Source organism: Apteryx mantelli, chromosome Z (genome assembly GCF_036417845.1).
Source record: "Apteryx mantelli isolate bAptMan1 chromosome Z, bAptMan1.hap1, whole genome shotgun sequence".
Taxonomy (NCBI): Eukaryota; Metazoa; Chordata; class Aves; order Apterygiformes; family Apterygidae; genus Apteryx; species Apteryx mantelli.
This window is the reverse complement of record NC_090020.1, coordinates 75,517,013-75,536,353: the sequence shown is the minus strand read 5'-3', so window position 1 is coordinate 75,536,353 and position 19,341 is coordinate 75,517,013. Positions and strand designations below refer to the sequence as shown.

The 19,341-nt window shown below is 57.9% G+C and overlaps 1 protein-coding gene across 2 annotated transcripts; it reads right to left on the bottom strand.

The window, feature by feature from the left end:
- Positions 1–221: 221 nt before the first annotated feature.
- CA9 (carbonic anhydrase 9) lies at positions 222–16,042 on the bottom strand. 2 transcript variants are annotated; one of them, XM_067316258.1, is made up of 12 exons: positions 15,746–16,042; positions 9,633–9,662; positions 8,625–8,795; positions 6,231–6,373; positions 5,272–5,364; positions 4,925–4,991; positions 4,313–4,470; positions 4,020–4,164; positions 1,628–1,651; positions 1,385–1,417; positions 1,138–1,231; positions 223–846 (listed from the first exon to the last, which is right to left on the bottom strand). In XM_067316258.1, the coding sequence occupies exons 1-12, from the start codon at positions 15,873–15,875 to the stop codon at positions 780–782; spliced, it is 1,155 nt and encodes a 384-aa protein (XP_067172359.1). In that variant the 5' UTR covers positions 15,876–16,042; the 3' UTR covers positions 223–779. The 2 variants fall into 2 exon arrangements, with proteins under 2 accessions (XP_067172360.1, XP_067172359.1); XM_067316259.1 differs by lacking the exon at positions 1,628–1,651 and having other exon boundaries at positions 222–846.
- Positions 16,043–19,341: the final 3,299 nt, after the last annotated feature.

Here is a 19,341-nt window from a genome sequence, read left to right as displayed (position 1 = left end):
GAGGCTGCTCAAAGTTGGAGACCAGCAGGTTCCTTCCCTTGCCCCAGCCCAGCACATTTCTCTTGGCTGTGGAACAATGTGGAGCTCTCCAGGGCTTGGCTCTGGCTGAACTTGAGTCTTCAGGGCGCTGGTAAGAAAGGAGGGAGGCAGCAGCCCTTTGAGGAAAGCTCTACAACAACCTACAGCACACCCAGAGGGAAGCAGGGTGGGGGCAGCAGGCCTGGGGCTGGCCAGAGAGGAAGCATTAGGTCTGCCATCTTCAGTTCTGCATTTCTTTGACCCTACCAACCCATAGCTGTATTTTTCCAAACACTTTACACAAATAAAAGGAGGAAGAAGTCCCAGAGCGATGAAGGGCAGGGCCAGGCTGTGCTAGGAGCCCAGCACTGCTTGCTCTGGAGCTTTGCCTAGGGCATGGAGGCTGATGCTTTCTCTGCTGGTCTGGAAAGAGTCATGGCAGCCCTGTGCCATGGGTCCAGCTGTTCTGTCACCCTTTGCTCTTCTAGTGCTGGGCTGTGGGAGAGGAGAGGCAGGGCTGGCACCATAGCAGGCTTTTTTTTTTTTTTCTTTTCTTTTTTTTTTTTAAATATTTTTGTCTTTTTATAACAAAAATATCTGCTGAGGCTGGATGCTGCCCCAGGTAAACAGTCTCTGTGCGGCAGCCCATGCAGCAGAGGGATGCTGGAGTGACAGCCCTCCCGTCAGCTGGGGCAGGAGTGATGGGTCGTGGGGTGGCAGGCTGAGGCAGCAGTGCCAGGACTGCTGCAATAGCATAGGGCTCACACCGCATTCTCATCTGTGGTGGCTGCTGTGTAGATGACCTTGGATTTGGTCGGCGAGTCCAGCCTGGAGAAGGAGGAAGAGTGGAGGCATGTTAGAGCAGGTGGGGGGCAGGGGGAGGGCCTCCAAAAAAGCTCTGCTAACCCATTTCCTATGAGAATAGCACTCACTGTCCTAGAGACAGCCCTTAATCCTCCCCTTCACATACACACACATACATGGGCACACATTTCTATCATACAGGCAAGGACTGCTGCCACACACTCATCCCTGGCCCCTTGCTGTCCCCTGTCCACAGCCAGGATCCACACATCCCCTCTTCCTAGCCTGCAGCTCCCTCCCCATCCCATCACTCACCGTGTGTTCTGGTTGCGGTGCTTGTGGACGTAGAGCAGGAACGCCAGTGCCGTGATAGCAAAGAGCACCCCGAAGAGCACAGCCAGCACATCCCCTGCAAGCAAGCCGAGCACAGGTACGTTACGGTGGGGATGGTCCCCTGCAGCTATGGGCCGAGGGAGACAGGGCAAAGCTGGGAAAGGCCAGGAGCCCGTGGGCAGAAGGCAAAGAGGACGTGAAGCCAGGAGCCTTGGCTGAACGTGCTTACCTGCCTGAAATGAACTGGTGTGTTTTTCCGCACCTAAACAGAGAAGTGAGAGGACAACTGTGAAATCCCACTGCACAGATGCTAGGGGGGGCCCAGGATGGCTCAGCACCCCACACTATGGTTGCCTGCCCCCCTAGCTCAGTGCACAGCTGCCAAGCTTCCCCTTTCCCAGGCAGGTACCACCCCAAGGATGCATTGCCCACCTCCTTCCTTTGGGCTAGCAGCCCCAGGGCCCTCACCTACCTGCCTCTGATGAGCTGTCACCACCTGAAAGAGATGCAGCATGATCAAGAGGTTGCCCAAGCTGTTGAGTTGGGGGGACATCAAGTTTGCCCATGCTACCTTTAGCCCTGCAAAGCAGGGTGGTCTGCAAAATCCCCCATCATCCTTGAACAGACAAGGGAGAGCTGCCCCTTTGCACCTTGAGCAGCTCACAGCATCCTGCCCAGCCCCAAAACACAGCCAGAAGCATTGGGGAAGGAAAAAAGAAAAAAAAAAAAGTTTGCTGAACCACCACCTACATGGAAGACTCACTAAAGCGCAGCCAAAATCTGTCTCCTCCACCACACAGCCCCCTGCCGCTCCGTGCCTGGAAAGCGGCTGGCCGCAGAGCTGAGCGGGCAGAGCAGCACCGCAGCATCCCATGGCTGCGCAACCCAGGCAAGACCCTGCCACAAGAGCCCAAGACAGGAGAGGTGCGAGAAAACCCCGCGCTCCCTGCGGGAGCAGCAGACCCACCACTGGTGCAGCGGTACCTGCTCGTGGGGCCAGGCTGGGCCTTGCCCCCGCAGCACCCCCGAGGGGCGGCCTCCCCGGAGAGCCTCCGCTATCTGTGGCGAAACAACGGGACAAAACACAGGCTCATCTCTTCGCTGCCGGCTTGGGGAGGCGCAGGCAGGCTCCCGCCAGCCCCTGCCTGCAAGAAGCCCCCGAGGGAGAGGAGGCAGCCCGCGCCAGGCAGCGCGGCCACCTCCGTGTCCCCACAGCCCTGGCTGTTTCTGGCAGGGCACCATGCACAGGGATGGCTCAGCAGCCAGCACTGAGGCAGGGACCATGTCCGGGCCCTAAATACAGGGTGGGGGCCGTGCCAGGCAAATATTTACCCAGCACTATATTGTTGCCTTTAAATGGCTGCATTATCATCTGTATCACGCGCGGCGTGGCACTATCTGCGGGCAATATCCAGCAGCTTGGCCGCTGCTGTGAACTTGCCTCTTTTGCCCAGCAGCCCGGGGCAGAACGGGCCAGTGCCGCTTTCCTGAACTGCTGGTGACTCAGGAAAGATCAACAAGCATGGGCAAAGGAGGCACAGATGAAAGCTAAGTGAGACATGACCCCAAAGCTGAATAAGCACTTCCTCTCAGCATTCAATAAGCCCAGTGCATGGGGCAAAGGCATACGATGGCTAGTTATCAGAGCAGAAGTGGGAACAAATCTCAAACCACCCAATGCACACAAGGCAGGGGAGCAGGTAATCTCACCCAGGGCTACTGGGACAGTGTCCTGGCACTCAGAACTGCAAATCCAGGAACAAGGACTTCATGGATTTGTTAAAGTTGGGGTTGTTTGATTTAAATAGCAAATAAGGAAAGAAAAAGCTGAGCTGGACAACTCCACCCCCTCATGTAAGCTTCAGCAACTAAAAGCTTTGGAACAGCTACTACAAGAAAGTCATAAAAGGCCTGGAGGTAAATGGAAAATATGATAAAGTGTCTAGCAGGTTTACTAGAGATAGAGCATGCCAGCCTAACCTGATATCCTTCTTTGATAACTGATATTCTAGACAAAAGAAATGCAGTAGATTTTATCTCTCCAGACTTCAGTGAAGCATTTGATGCAGTGCCACATGGGAAACTGCAAGTGAGGCTGAAGAACACAGTGATTAAAAGCGTATGGCCAGTAGAGAGCTGCGGGGAGCCAGGAGGTGGAACGGAGAGGGGAAGTGGCATGCCAGCATGTGGTTACTTGAGGTTTTCCCCAAAGGCCTGGGACCAATCTTGTGAACTACTTTTATTAGTCACCTTCACACAATGCGTGGGAATAGTGATATTAACTATGAAATGCCCTCAGAACAGGGAAGAAACAGGATGTTGGACAGAAAAGCCCGAATGACCTCAAAGTACAGAAACAGGCAAGAATTCAGTGATGCAAAGTGACAGTCACACCTGAGGACGAACAGGAATTTCTACAGAGCCACGAACACATAGCTGGAAACCACCAACACCAGAAAGGCCTTTGCGGATGAACTGAGCACAAGGTGAACATTGAACTAAATTTAGCTACTAGATTTGGGGATGAAAAAGCTCCCAAGCACCTGGTTGCTATGAGTTAGCTGTTTGCCTTTAAGCCTACCTCATACATCCTTCAGCCCACATCATTACTATTGCTTCTGTGTGACTGAGGACAAAAATCACTCCTAGAAACTGACTGGCCCCATGCAGGACAAGACAAGTGTGCAAAATGGGGGAGGATGGGACCCTGAGGCTGGTGCTGCTGTAAGTCTTCTGCCGGGCAGGTAACCCATGCAAACACTGCATTTCCATAAGAGAAGCAAAGCCTTGACTCCAGCTCCTCAACCTGTCCCACCCACACCTGGCAGCTGGGTATAACCTGAGCATATTCATGCTCTCCTTACCAGGAGGTGGCAGCTCCTTCACCCAAGTGAGGGTGGTCTGGAAACTCGCCAGCACGTGTCGCCCATGGAGCTTCTGCAACTCCCGAAAATTGTTCTGCAGAGGGCTGTTGTCATCCCCTCTCAGGGTCGTCACCAGCACTGACATCTGGCAGGAAAGTGGCATGAGCAGAGCAGAGGTGCCCTGACTTGGGGAGCAGAGCCCCTGCCCGCAAGGGACACCTTGGGAGTGAGGGTGCTGCACACTGCAGGGAGAGGCTGGGCAAGAGCCAGCAGAGCTCGGAGCCCTGACAGACCTGATCTTGGGAGAGCTGCACGGTCTGGTTGAAGACTGTCCACTTCACTGTCTGATAGCAGGGAGGGGTGGTCAGAGAGCCGTTGTAGCGGAAGTAGAGGTTCAGGTTGGCAGGCAGCAGGCCTGCAATGTTGAATCCAGGCACAAAGACTTCTTCATCTGGGAGAAGAAACACCAGAGTCAGAGCAGTGCAACCCCTTGGACTGGGGCAGAGTGTGCTACCTGGCAGGGAGGCCAGGCTATCCAGAAGAGCACTGTCCCACCACAGGGCAACACTGTCCAGAGCACAAAGTCTCAGACGGGAACGGCACCACAGCATGGGGATTCCTAGAGCAGACCTGACCTGGGGCATCCCCCAAGCCCAGCCTTGCACCACATTTTCCCAGGGAACCGGCTCCCCGGCTGTAACACGGTCAAGCCAGGAGCAGCAGATTTGCCCTGGAGTCAGGAGAAAGCACGTGCAAGTGCTGCAGAGGGCACCTTGGAAAGCTGTTTCTGCACAGGCTGTGCAATGTTCCCCTTCTGTGTGCTGCTGCCCTTCTCTGCCATGCACTGGGCTTACCTGCCTGGCTGCTGCACCCCAAGACAAGTATTAGGTGGGACAGTGCCTTACCTTCTCCTTGGATTTTGTACAGATGCTCAAGTATTTGCCGATAGTATGGATTCTCCCTTGGCCCAACCTGCAATGCAGAGCCCCCACAGAAATGAAGAGCACAGAGACCAAAGTGGAACAGGCGGCCGACAGCAGCGCCAGCAGGGAGTAATTGCTCCCAACGTGGGGCACCCTGCCCCAGTCAGCCCCCTTCTTCCCATTGGGGCCACCCTGCCCTCAATTTCCTTCTCCCCAGGCACTTTTGCACCTTTGCCTGTCCCTGGCGCTGTGGCTGACTCTGCCCACCCCAGTCCTGCTCCCCACCACTCTCCTACCCCTCTTGCCCTAGGCTGAGCTATTGGCCTCACCTGCAGGAAGGCTCCCAGCACTGCCAGGCCGTCTGGGTGGACCATTGCCTCCTCAATGTTGTCATACTTGGTGTTGTAGTGGACCACATGGATCTGGAAGGGAAAGGTGCAAGCCACAGTGAAGCACAGGCACCTCCAGGAGGTACACACCACCACGGGGCTCCACACAGCCAGCCTGCCACAGCAAAGGTTGGGAGAGACATGCACCCATGCCGAGTGCCCCTCGCAGGGAGCAAACACGCTGGTGGGGCCAAGAAAACATGCTGCTGCAGGGTGGCAAGCATGAAGAGTTCCCCACCTTAACTTCCCTGGTCACAGCCAGCAAACCTGCACCAGGGGGGACTTACTGCAGAGCTGGGTTTGGTTTGAGGACAAGTGCTAGAGAAGGAGGGACAAAACCAGATGGGAACCAGCAGAGTAGGAAAGCAGTCTGTGTACAGAGTAAACAGCCCCCCGCAGCAGGCTGCCCAGGGGCTGGCTCCCCCCGCCCGGGGGCCGCTGCGGCTCCTGCTCCATCAGCCCAGGACTGGGCTGCAGCGCAGGGGAACAGGCTCAGCCGCCCAAGGGAGAGTCCACCTCATCTTGGGGCAGGCTGGGGGGAGTTTTGTTTCCTCTCCCATGGAGTGATCTCCTCCTGCTCGCCTCATGCCTGCTGCAGGCCAGCTCTATCCCAGCCCACCCATGGGCAGAGCATCCTTGAGGGCTGCCTTTGCGCTGCAGGCTGCATCACGGACCTGGCTCTTACTTGAGGTGCTGGTGCTCTCCCACACTAAACTCTGACTCTGCAGAGGTGATTAGGAGCAGAGATCCTCACCAAATGAGGAGAGCATTCATCCAGCGGTAAACGGGGCCGTGGGACAGCATGCCAGCACCTTCTCTGCACAGATGCTGGCAGAGGCAAGGATGCACCCACGGGCAGCACTGCAGAGGGCCAGAAGGGAGGAACAGGAGCTCCTTACCTCTGCAGGAAAGCGGTGATTATTGACGGTGTGCTCTGAGCCAGGTCCCGCCAGGGAGCCCCAGTGCAGGTGCAGCTGCACGGCTCTGTACTGCTGGGCATAGCCACTGGTGATGGCCAGCGACTCGGGCAGCTCAAGGACAACTGCAGGGGCAGACGGAAGAGGCTGGTCAGTAAAATGCAAAGCTTGATCCTTCACACAGGTGTGCAGAGGAGACATCTCATGGGAAAGTCACCTTGGGTTTGTGGAAATTGGTCACAACAAACAAACTTTCTTTCAATCTTTAATGAGGCTACAATGAACAGAGCTGTGCCAGTGCAGCAGGCTTCAACTTTCTGCTTCAGGTTGTAGGACACCTTGGTAAAAAAACAGCTTCAAAAGTAGCTGCTGTGAAAATGCTGAAAAGCAGAACAACTCCTCTGCAGAATCTCCCAGGGGTCAGTTCTAAGCCAGATGTTACCCAATAATTTATTCAGTAAGCAAGGATAAAGAGACTGTGGGCAAAATTCATGGAGAAAGATATTGGCAGAGTGTTAAACACTTATGAGAGCAGAGTAGTCATAAAGGGAGAGCTGCATCACTTGGCAAGCTGGGACGATTCAAATAAAGTGGCCTATGAGTGTATGACAAGCCCTAGAACTGGTGTCATGGAAGCATTACTCTTCTGCAATCATTCAGAATTAAAACTTGGATGGATATTATAAATATACACTTTTATTTACCTTTTACTTTAATCTGATTTAAGCCATGGCTGAGTCCTGGCTAGCAAGCCAGTCCTCATGCAGCCATCTGGCAGATCTCAAAGGTGGGTTATTGGGACATGCCACAAAATATCAGAAACCTCTCTGAACCCCAAGGAAGGCTGTCCTATCTTTCTAAGTACCTCTTTCTCATTTAAAAAAAAAAAACACACACACACCACACACACTCTTTTCCTTCTGCCATATTTATAGGTGAAATATCTCTTTGTCACATCACTGTGCTAGAGTGCAAATTTGGGATTAACAGCATAATATGGCCGTGATGAGTCATTCGTCCCCTCCCCTGTTCCCTGCCACTGGGCTCAAAGATACAAAACTCAAATACAGGAATTGAGAAATTGCTCCTGCTCTGGAAGTTTATCTGCTTTTACATTTCTTTTGTATATCTTAATTGGTGCATTCCTTCTATTATTTATATGACTCATTCTCATTTCAGGACTTTATACACTGTATAGTATAAGAAGGATTAACTATACAAATATCTTAGTAGATGTGTAAGGTTTTGGTTACTTCTGGCTTTTCATAAAGATCACAAAAGACTGGCAGTTGCCATAATAAAAAAGGCATCTTATAAGCACACGGGAAATGATTTCTTTCCCCTTCTGAAAGTGCTATGACTGTTTTTCTGAACACCAAGCAACTCCAGATGCCAGGGTGTCTAAAATAGCAACTACTGAGCTCAAGCAGTTTAACTATGCAGGCACGCTAGGGCAGGAGGCATTATAAAGCTCCGTGCACGCAACGTGCAGCTGATCTGACCGTGCACAGCAAGACCAACTCCTTGAATTTGTTGTATTCACAAACCAGCTCAATCTGTCTGACTAGCTACCAAGGCAAGGAGTTGTCTTACCGCACCTTCAGTGAGTTTCTCATTCATGGTCTCTGCTACCTTTTCTTAGCTCAGGGCCTGGCAGACATTAGCACGCACAAGACACTCGACACACTCCCACAAGGACAAGGTAGCAAACAGGACCCACCGCTCCCAGATGCATAACTGCGGGGCAGTGAGCAGGAGGGAGGCGGGTTTATCTCTGCATCTGCCAGGGCGAGACCGATACTAAAATACTGTGAATAAGTTCTGTCCGCACATTCCAAAAGAGTCCTAAAATTGGAGAAGTGAAATAAAAGACCCATAAAAATGCCTTAAGATCCTGAGATAACATCCTGAAACACAACTTAAGGAATTTGACCAACATCGTGTCCTAAAAGGCTGAGAGGTAAACAAACACCTTAACGGCAAAGTCGTATCAGAGACCAAATAGTCCTTTAACAGCGAAATGCAGGAGAGGAACTAATGGCTGCAAACTTCTCAGAAGTACTAGGGTCATTTTTTTAAAAAAAAGAAACGTGGATTATAACAAATTCCTGGAGCAGACTCCCAAAGGCAGTGGTGAGTTCTCCGTCTCTTGGTTTCTCCACTCCAGCCAAGAAAGCACTTGGGCCTTACAGGCTAGACAGCCTAATGCTGCCCTTTTGGCCTTGAAGATGACATGAATGAAGCCTGCAAGACTGTGTCCTCACTGGAGACGGGAGGGGAGGCGTTTCCGACAAGCCCGGTCCTGCCGGGAGAGGCTGCGAGCAACGGCTTGGCCTCGGCGAGGCCGCCCCGCGCCGCATCCCTTCGGCCGCCCACCTGTGTGTCCGTTGTTTTTCAGCTTGAGCGTCTCCTTGGAGGGCAGGCTGTAGCCAGCGAGCTGGATCGGCCGCAGCTGGGGGCTGAAGACGGTCTCGGCCGTGTCGATGCCGATGGGCGACTGCATCGTGCCCCCGCAGTCCGGGTAGCGGGAGGCCCACTCCTGCCGGTCTGGGACGGGAGGGAGCGCGCGTGAGCACGGGCGCGGGGCACGCCGGAAAGGAGGGCTGGCGGGCCGAGGGGAAGGGAACAAGCGCAGGCCAGGGAGCGAGCCCTGCGCACGGTTTAGCTCCCCCCGGTTCGCGTGGGAGCGCCCACGGGAGCAGCGCCGCGCTGCCACGTGACTGCGCGCAGCTGTATTAGGACAGGGCCTCCGAGCGGGGGCAGCTGCCAGGAAAGTCTGTTTTAGGGGTGTTTGGGAAGAGTGCGAGACGATCATTTAGCAGGGGACTTGGCAGGCGGAGGGGCTCCCGCTCTGCGGCTCGTCACAGGCCGGCTGCTTTGCGCGGCCCGGCGCTCCGGTCCGCCGCTCCGCCTGCTCCGCCACGGGAGCCCCCCGAGCTCGCGGCGGCGCGGAGGGGCTGCAGCGACGAAGCCCACCCCTGCCACGGCGGGAGGGGAGCGAAGGGGACCGAGGACACAGGCTCGCCCCTGGGCGGGTTGAAGTCCCCGCGGAGGCCGCAAGTCCAGCCTGGAGAGCTGAGTCCGGTTTGGCACAGGATCGGGCCGGGAGAGCCGGGCCGCGAGGGGCGTCCCCACGGCACCCCGGGGGGCTGGGGAAAGCCTCAGCGGAGGCACCGCTTCCCGGTCAGACGGGAGCATCCCTGAGGGCCATCACGCCGGCCGTGCCCCCAGGCTCCCCGGGCACCCGCCGGCACCGCCGAGCCCAGCAGGCTCAGGCGAGCTGCGGAGCGCGCACGGGAACCCGCTAATCATTAACCGCGGCTGGCTCAGGCCCAGGGCCTGTAGGGTGGTAGGAGAACGCAGGAGCGACTGCAGGGTATTTACCTTCATAGCTCCAGTGACTCTGGCCAGGACCTTGAAAAGAAGAAAGAAAGAAAATAAATTACTTAATAAATGAGTGGAAGGGAAAGGCTGGCAGCACGCACACCTCTGCGGGCAGCACCCCGGGGTCCCGGGCTCCTGCCGCACTTAGCTCCCCCCTGCCTCCGCTTCCCCACTCCTTCTCCTGCCACGGCGAGCGGGATGCTCCTGGTGGGCTCTGCCTCCTGCCGAAAGGGTCAAGGTCCCCGGGGCAAGGCCAGGTCTCCTGCACGCGTCCGGCAGAGGGAAAACCAAGGCTTGGCCATTTGTTAGCATCGTTACGACGGTGTAAAAAAGAAAAAAAAAAAAAAGAAAAAAAAAATCAAAATCACAGATAGTGGCTTCTGTCATCAAGAAGCCGCACAAATGCTCTTCCAGCTACTCTAGGGTGGCCACAACCTCCCGCTGTCCTGAGAAAAAGGATTTAACGAGGCAGGTCTGCAGCTTTCCTCACCAGGAAAGCAAGCACCAAAGCCACGGCTGACTTCACAGCAAATGCCACTAGCTGTTGGGGCAGACTCCCAGTGGAAGAAGCGCCGGGCTGAACCCCTTCCCGAGTGCCCCCGGCCCAGCTCCCGTCCCGGCAGGCCCTTAAGTCCCAGTCTGCAGACACCTCCCTCGAGGGAGCAAACCCCTCGTGGGGCAGGTCCCGTCTCCCCGCCTCGGCAGGCGGAGGCCGCTGGCCCGGCCGGCACGCAGGAGGGGTCGGCACTGCTGCCGACAACGGCTACGGACAGTCACTCGCTATTAAGAGGAGCGGATTCCAGCTCACGGGTGAGAAAGGAAGAGGCACATTTTCCCTGGCCCAGGACATCCGACACGAGGCCCCAAATGCAGCGGGATCCTGCCCTCCTCTCTCCAGCGAGGATCCAGGCATGGGAACAGCCCGGGGGGCTCCCTCAAGCATTGCCGGTGACTCACCGCCGCAGCACTTCTGCCGCTCGGGAGCGATGCTGGGCACCCGCTCGGCCTGGCACCGGGGGCACCCCTACACGCACGCAGAGGGGCGGCGAGCGACGGGCACGGCAAGCCGAGGCAGGCTTCCCACCCGGTCCTCGCTCTCCCGCCCCACCTGGCACTGCTTGCACGAGGCAAACGCAGCCCACGCGCAGCAGCCCAGCTTGCCCGCTCTGCCGGGCCATGCTGCCGGGTGGTCGCTCTGGCTGGGGCAGGGGCTCCTGACCCACCGTCTCCAGGAGGAAAACCACTCCACCAGGACATGCCCTCCCAGTCCTCCCCCAGGAAGCCAGGGCTCAGGGCACCCAGCAAAAATGCCAGGGAGAGGTGTGCAAACTTTGGAAATGCACCGCACCTCCTGCGGTGGAAGTGCCCTTGCTCCACGCATGGGAGCAGCGTGGGCTCTGCAGCAGACAGCGCCAGCTCCCATCCCCGTCCTGGCATGGAGCACCAGGCGAGAAGCTGTGGCATTAGGGATGCCAAGGCCGGAACGACAGGAAAGGTCAGAGCAGGCTGTGATTTCCCAGGCTGCCTCTCGGAGCGGCTGGGGAGGAGGGCAGCAGCTCTGCCAAGCCCTGCAAAGGCATGTGCGCTGCACACTGTTGGCAGGAGGGTAAAGAGGAAAGAACAGGGATGCAAGGATCCTCCAACGGCAGCAGTCATGGATGGGACTAGGATCCTCAAGAGACGTCCTGGCAGCTTTCCCCTCCTGCAGCACAGGCAGGTGGCATCTCAGAGGGGCACCCGCATTCAGGGCTGGCCCAGGAACGATGACACAGCAGCCCACGGTCGGCATGCACCACCCTGGCTCGCAGCACATGTCTGGACTGGCACATCCTGCCCCTGCACCCCGTTTCTGCCCAGCTCCAGGAGCTCTGCCTCCCCTGCAAGCAACTCAAACCTCAGACTGTAGATGGGGCGATAGCATGGTGCTGGCACCTCCCTGCTCCATCAGCCTCGCACCGCTCGCCCTGGCCCCTGCTCACGCAAATAACCTCAAGGCTGCAGCTGCACCAAGGAGCCCAACTGATCCCGATTTGGCTACAACAGATTCTCCTGAGGGGTCTCCCAGCATCCAGAGCAAAAAGCACCCATAAGCACTCATCCATGCACTGAAGCCAGCCAGATTTGTTTCCCTGATCCCACAGATTTGGGCACAGCTACAGCAGCAGCCAGGCCACCCACGCCAGCGAGCATCTCACAGCCCCAGGCGCATGAGGCTGAGCCCCCTTGGCACACGCGCCCAGCGCTGCCAGGCGGCGGCACGGCCGATGCCCTCTCGGCATCTCCCCGGCCCGAGGCGTGCTGCAATACTCCAGTCCCTTCCACGTGGGGGCATTTGTAAGCTTGCAGCACTTCATGCCATGAACATTAACCCACCGCCCTGCCCAAACGTCTATTTGCATAATTGCAGCCTACCTCCTACTCTCTCCACAGTCTTCCTCCTCCGAAAGCTGCCAGACACCAGTTCTCCTTGCTGCTGAACCACTGCCATTTACCCCAGCAGAGGTGGCTGCATTTCAGCAGCGGGTGATGCTGCTCTGCACGCCCTGCCCCACCTGCCAGCACTGACAGGCAGGGGCTGTAACACACTCCAAGAAACCTGGGGAAAAATCTGGCCGCTGCCCAGCGCTTGGATGAGCGTGCTGGGAGGTAACGTGCAAGCAGAGGACTTGTGGGGGGTCCCAGGCGACGCAGCAGGAGACTGCACGGAGATGACTGCCTTGGGAGAGGAGGGTGAGAAAAGCCATGCAGAGCTCCTCTGGCTCCGCCACAGGGTCGGTCCAGCCTAATGCTAAATGCTGTTCCCTTTCCCTGAGGAGGGAGATGCTTCACAGCCTGAGATCCAGCCGAGTTTTCCCATTTCACTCTCCTTTGCGCTTTCCCCTCCTGGCTCGCTCTCTCTCCGCCCTCCTGTTTCTGGGATACTTGCGCTGCAGCGAGCAGCTCCCTTCCCGCCGTGACACCTAACACCATCCAACAACGCTTTCCCGTGGAGTTCGGGCAGGCGCTGCCATTACCAGCGCGCTGCTCAGCATGTCCTGCCGCCCGGGAGGAAGGAGGGCAGGAGAAGCTTTTTTCGGTAGGGTGAGGTGCCAGCACAAGGGTGGGCTAATCCCGTGCAGGAAAGCAGCTGAACCAGCTGGCTGCTCCAAAGCAGCACAGAGGAGAGGAGACGTCGCCGTGCCACGGGGTCATGGGGACGGACCACGTGCAGTGGATCCCCTGCATGGAGCCAGAGGGACCCCTCAGCAGACCCAGGCACTTCGGCGGGGGACCAGAGGGTCTGCCCTTCTCCACCCCCAGCTTTTCACAGATCAGTGGACACGCAGCCTGGAGCTGCTGCAGGGCAACCCTGAAACACAGGGCAGTGATCACATGCCCTTCACACCACGGATGCCGCCTGATGGCGCCTCCTCACCTTGAGAGCCAACAGAAAGAGAAACTCGATGTCTTGCGCGCAGCAGGCAGGACAGCGGGCTCGCTTTCGGCTCAGACATCCTGCTCCCTTACCGCCTGGGCACGCGATGCCCCCCTGCTCAGCCACAGAGGGCACCGGGATCCTGCCAGATCCTCCTCTGTGCTGGGCCCCTGGGCCAGATCCGGGTCTGGCAGCCAGGACCCTGTGGTATGAGGATGGTTCACACAGCGATGCCAGGGCAGGACCACCTTGCTGTGCTCCTGGGGAAGGAGACAGGTCCCAGGCTGGGGGGACCACAAGAGCTCACAGCCCAGAGAAGAGGGAAAGTAGGGTGTTATCTCTGATGCCTAATGGCCCAGCAAGTACCAGGAGATGTAGAGATGAACTAAGAGTCCCGAAGCAGGAACTAGCCACAAAACACACCTCCCTTGAAGGCGATGACCTGGCCAAGATACACGGGCTGTGCCGTAGCGCTCCCCCTGCCCCGCAGACCAGCTGCGGTCAGGTCCCTGAGCCAGGGTGCTGCAAGCACGGAGCTGGCACAGGGTCTGGGCAATGGGGTGCACAACCAGACACCCTTTTGGAGACCCCCACGAAGAGCCTCTCCCCCAGCAGCACAGCTCCAAGTTGCCAGACCCTTCCTCCGTAAGTGCAGCCCTGGCGTCCCCATGCAGACATCCTGCATGTGCCCTTTCCTCCCAGGACAGGGCTCCGTGCGATGGCCATGGGGGCACTGATCCCTCCCAAGCCCGGCTGCATTAAAGCCCTTTTGTGTTTACAAACTCTGACCCATTGCAAGCCTTTGGGATCAGCCTTTAATCTGCCACCAGGCACTCAGGTCACTGCAGGGACTGTTCTTTGCGCTCCTGGGGGAGGACCGACCGGGCCGCGGCGCCTGGGACTTGGGCCAGCTCCCCACAGAGACCTGCCCAGCTGGGGGAAGGCATAGGGCAGGCATTGCACCACAGTGCACTCCTGCACCCCGTGAACTCGAGCGCTCCCACGCCAGCAGGTGCCAGGGAAAAGAGGAAATGGCAGCAGTGCACTGCGGTATATAGGGCAAAAGGGAGAAAAGTGGGGAAAGCCCAAGGGATGTCCCTTGGTTCTAGGCATGGAGACAGAAAATGAGTAAAGTAGGAGGGTATAGCAACAGAAGCGGACTCAGGTGGAGGAAAAGGGGAGGAAATGGAGAACGCGACAGGTCTGAAGAGAGGGGAGAGAAGAAACAGGCTGCAGTAGGAAAGGGAGCCACTGTTTCCCAAAGATATCCACATCACGGGACCCTGGGCAAGCCAGAGGCTTGTAGGGCCCCCTTCCACATCTCCTGGAGCTGGGCAACCTGTGAAGGCCTCCACGGCAACCCTGGGCTTGCACAGTGTGCCAAGGCCAGGCGGCCAACAGTCCTACCTCCCCCACGAGCCTCCGGAGGGGGCAGGGAGGGAGCCAGCGCCTTGCCTCGCAGCAATGCCGAGACACGCAGCTTGGCAGAGCTGCTGTGTTCGTGGGTCCTAGCCAAAACCTGCTCCTCGAAGAGGGGCACGGCCTGGACTTCCAGCCACCAATGACCACATAGCACGGGCCAGGCTGTCCGCTCCTTACTCACTGCGCTGCATGCGGCTACCTCTCCACCACCTCCAGCTCCTTTTCCCAGCTGGATCTCCATCTCCCAGCACATAGCAAACCCCACGCCGTGCCGGCCACTTGCTGCCAGCGCACCCCGCCGGCATGCTGCACACCCGGCCCCCTCCCACCCTGTGGCCTGGGTTACTCCATCTCTGTGGCAAGGACCATCTGCGTCCCTGCCTCTGCTCAGCGCTTGGCCCAGCGAGAGCGGCTCTGGTGAGAAGCGTGATTCACTGCAATAACAAGAGCAGCTCCTGGCACCGAACGGTTGCCGGGTCCGGACTGCACAGCAGCTGCCCCGGCACAGGTCAAGGCAACTCCTTACCAGAGGCAAAACCGAGGACACGCTCTGCCCGGGAAACACAAAGCCGCCGGCAAAGCTGGTAACAGCAACCACAGCAGGAACGTGGCCGTGGGCAGAAACGTCCCAGCACCACACGCAGCCCCAAACGCGATGCAAACGCACGGCACTGCCCCCAAATCCCAGCCAAACGCTGGCAGTGCCACAGTCCCCGGGGCAGAAAAGGGACCGAGACCAAGGACCCAGGGCTTCCCCCCGCCAAATGGGGGCCCCGAAATCAGAAAGTCACCCCCCAGCACCCCTGGGACCCGGCGCCCGTGTCCGCCGGGGGGACGACGCGGGGCAGGCAGCGTCCTGCCGCGGGGGCCCCGTCGCGGAGGGGCCACGTCGCGGGTCCCGCCGCCGTCCCACTGCGCCCCACGGCGAGCCAGGCGTCCCGCCGCGCTGCTCCGGCTGCAAGCCCCCGAGCTCCTCGAAAGAGGAGTCAGCAGGACAAAGAAGAAGAAGAAGAAAAGAAAAGAAATGAAAAGGAGCAGCCGGGTGCCAGGCTGGGCCCCCAGCCCCTCGCACGGGGACCGGCGGCGAGCGCGGCGGCGCCAAGCCCGCGGCTGGCGGGAGCGGGGACAAAGGCAGGGGCAGCGCGGGGGGCGGCGGCCCCCCGGGGCACGCGGGCAGGGCTGCTGCCCCCGAACCCAGCACGGCGGACCCCCCCCCCCCAAGCACTTTGGGGGACCCAAGCCCTGCGCCCGCGGTGCCCGGGACCCCCCCGCTCACCTCTCTCGTGGGAGTGCGGCGCGTCCTCGGCGCTGTGCCCGGCCGCGGCCCCGGCGCGGCGCAGGGCGCCCAGCAGCACCAGCAGCTGCAGCAGGAGCAGGAGGGCGGCGGGCAGCGCGGCGCGGCTCATCCCGGCGAGCGCCCGGCTGCGGGACAGCGGCCGGCTCGGTGCCTGCCCGCGCGGGCCGTGTGTACGTGAGAGCGGGCGGCGGGAGGCGGAGGCTCTGACTCACGCCGCCGTTACCTTTTATAGAGGCCGGAGGCAAAGTCTGCCCGCCGCTTCGCCCGGCCAGGTGAGCCGCCGCCGCCGCTCCAGCCGCCCGCCCGCCCGCCCGCGCGGGGACTCGAACCCGCGGCCTCCCCCCCCCCTTCAGGGTGGGGGGCGCCGCTGCCCGCCCCGCAGCCGGCACCTGCGCGGAGCGCGCGGCGCAGCCCCTGCGCGGGCGGCGGGAGACCCCGTCGGCCGGGGCCGGGGCCCGGGCAGGGGGCGGCGGACCCCGTCGGGCAGGGGCCCCCTGGGCGCCGGGCACCCCCCGGCCGTGGGGTGAGGGACCCCCTGGTGCCTGGTGTCCCCTTGGCCGTGGGGCGAGGGACCCCCCTTGGTGCTGGGTGTCCCCTTGGCCGTGGGGTGAGGATCCCCCTCAGCTGTGGGGTGAGGGACCCCCTTGGCACCTGGCATTCCCTCAGCTGTGGGGTGAGGGACCCCCCTTGGCACCTGGCATCCCCTCAGCTGTGGGGTGAGGGCCCCCCCTTGGTGCCTGCTGTGCCCTTGGCCTTGGGGTGAAGGACCCCCTTGGCGCCTGCTGTCCCCTTGGCCAGAGGGCAAGGGACCCCCACTGGTGCCGTGAGTCCCCTCGGCCATGGGGCAGGAGACTGTTCCCTGGGGATTACCTATAAGGACTGTGTCTTCTCCCTGAGGGTGTGGGTCTGCGACCCCCAGCAAACCTCCTTTCAAACCTCCTTTTGCCCCTTGACAGAAAGTTCAGGGCCCTGCCGCCTCCCCCGCAGGTCCTCGCGGAGCAAAAGCCGAAGCAGAAGCCAGCAGAGCTGGTGCCGGCCAAGCGGCGGGGTGGGGAGCTGGAGAACAAACTGGTGAGCTGGGCTGTGCCGGAGCGCCCGGCTCAACGCTTGACCGCTGAGCTGGCAAGATCTCCAGCTATGGGGCAGGTAACCTAGTGCTTAAACTCAGCCTGGGTCTCAGGGGCGGAAGGAGGGAAGCAAGATGCCAGGGCTTTCTTTTCTTCCTTAATTGATCTCATCCTATAATACGCTGGTTTGTCTTTCTCCGCGTGGTTAATAAGAGGTAAGAAGATAGGAAGTCGAAGGTAGGATTAATGGTCAGTTTTTAAGGTGGAGGAAGGTACCAATGATGTCTGGGCTAGGGCTTGTTCTTTTAGCATTTTTATAAATGGTCTGGAAAAGCATGCGAGCAGGGACAGGACAGAAGCTGCTGATCTTCTAATTTAGGGTAATAACAAATTAAAGCTGCCTTGAGGGGTTCAAGGGCGCAATAATGGTGCTGTGGCTCTGGGCAGATCAAGAGCAGACTGCGGTCCGTGCTGGTAAATGCAAAGTAGCACACAGACGGTGGAAGTGAGGATGCACTGCACAAGGATGGACTTTAAATTAGCTTTTGCCACTCACAGAAGAGATCAGAGAAACATTGTGGGGATGTCAGCTCACTTCCCACTGAAGAAAAAGTGAAGTGCACATCAGGGATTATCAATAAAGGAACAGAGAACAAAACAAAACCGCATCCTGCTGTTGTAGGTGGTGAATCTTTGGTGAAACCTCCTCTCAGATTTTGCCTGCAGTTCTGTTCCTGCCATCACGAAAGGGACAGAATTAGAAACAGCCCACACAGGGCAACAGGGGTGTTCAGGGGCAAGAAGAGTTTCCACACAAGGCAAGAGTAAAGCCCGTATGGCTGCCCAGTTTGGTAAGCGATGCCTGTGGCTATCGTATCGTTGTTTGTACAGGAAAGGTGAACAAGGAATGAGCATCGACCCTCTCTCAGGACAGCAGAATTAACAGCACAATCGACCAAAAACACCAAGCAGGAGCTTTGACACTAACCAGAGAATGTAGTTTTTCGTGCTCTGCTGAAGGCAATGGGGGAACTCCTTGCTGCAGGATGTTATGATTCCCAAACGTACACGTGTGCGCAAAGAACACCTTCAAAAAGAGATCAGACAAGTAATGGTCTCCTTGCTCCTCCCGTGCCAGCCCTGTGCCGTGACCCCGTGGGCCCTGCACCTCTGCTAACCCCAACGTCTGCCTCCAGCACAGTTTGCCCAGCTTTCTCCCGCCCTGGCACCTTCCTTTATGCATGTGCTCAGAGTAGCCCTTGTGAGTACAGTCCCAGCCCACAACCTTGTCGCTACCATCACTGCCGCAGGGCTCAAGACCTGTTCAGGGCGTAGAGGAGCTCCTGCTGGGCCTGGGTCTAGATTTTGTGCCTAGCAGAGGGAACCTCCTCCTGAAAAGCTGACAGCTAGGAACACAAGCCGCTGTGCTGATCCCTTCCAACCTGGCACCGTGGGCTTGTGCTCTCCATGGTGCATTCACTAGCGTCTCCAGCCAGCCCTGTCACCTGAGATGACCTGCAGGTAGGATCACTGCACTCCCAAATTACAGATTTTATTCTGATTCACCTTGTTCCTCCCAACACCAGCTAAGCTTAATCATCAAATAGGAAGACATTCATTTATCAAGGCTCAAGGAAACGAGGCTGCAGGGAAAAACAAACCATAAAATTCAAACTCTCTTTCATCTTGCACTCCTGTAGTTTATCTTATTAATGGTCATTGTAGTGTGTGTCAATCTGAATGAAGAGGAGAAGAAGGCTGGATGTTGTGGAAGAAGGACAAGCTCAGTTTATCTCTTTTTCAGGACAAGCCCCATGCAGTTCCCACCTCATGCCTGGCTGTATCTCTTCTGTTTTGTTTCCCTAGACAGGCTACCCTGTGTTCCCTGCTTAGACTCCATCCAAATGGAATAATAATGGAGTTATCATCTTTACTGCCTCATTTTTCTTAGGTTTCATTGCCCTCCCTCTTCATTACTCTTTCTGGGGCTGCACGTGTCATATCACAGAAGCTGTAATTGCTTGTGCGTCTTCTTTCCAGCTATGATCTCTGACTCTCTGTCAGCTTTTTGTGGAGATGATATTTGGCAGCTGAAGGCATTGTTAGAGTAAAAGGTAACTCCATGATCAGGTCACTTTGTCTGTGTGTGTCTTTGGGGAATGCTGGGAGTCTGGACCACAGCCTCGTGCCACTAGCTTGCAGGCCAAGGGGAAGAGCACAGCATCTGCCCTCCTTTGCAGGTTCACAGCAATGCAGTGTCCTTACCAACAGGTCTTCCCTGGGCTTCTCTGTTAGCGACCTGGGCAACTGGGTTCGTGCCTCTCCAAGATCTGTGCCCTTCTCTGCTAGGAGGCATCTTGAGATGCCCAGCATCAAACTTCTGCTCAGCTCTCAGCACAGGTCCAGTCTGAAGCACAAAATACCCACATACCGGGGAGCTTGTCTGACCCCCAGAGCAGGAACTTAATGTCTCTTCCTGAGGCCAGCAGGAGCAGGTATCATGACCCT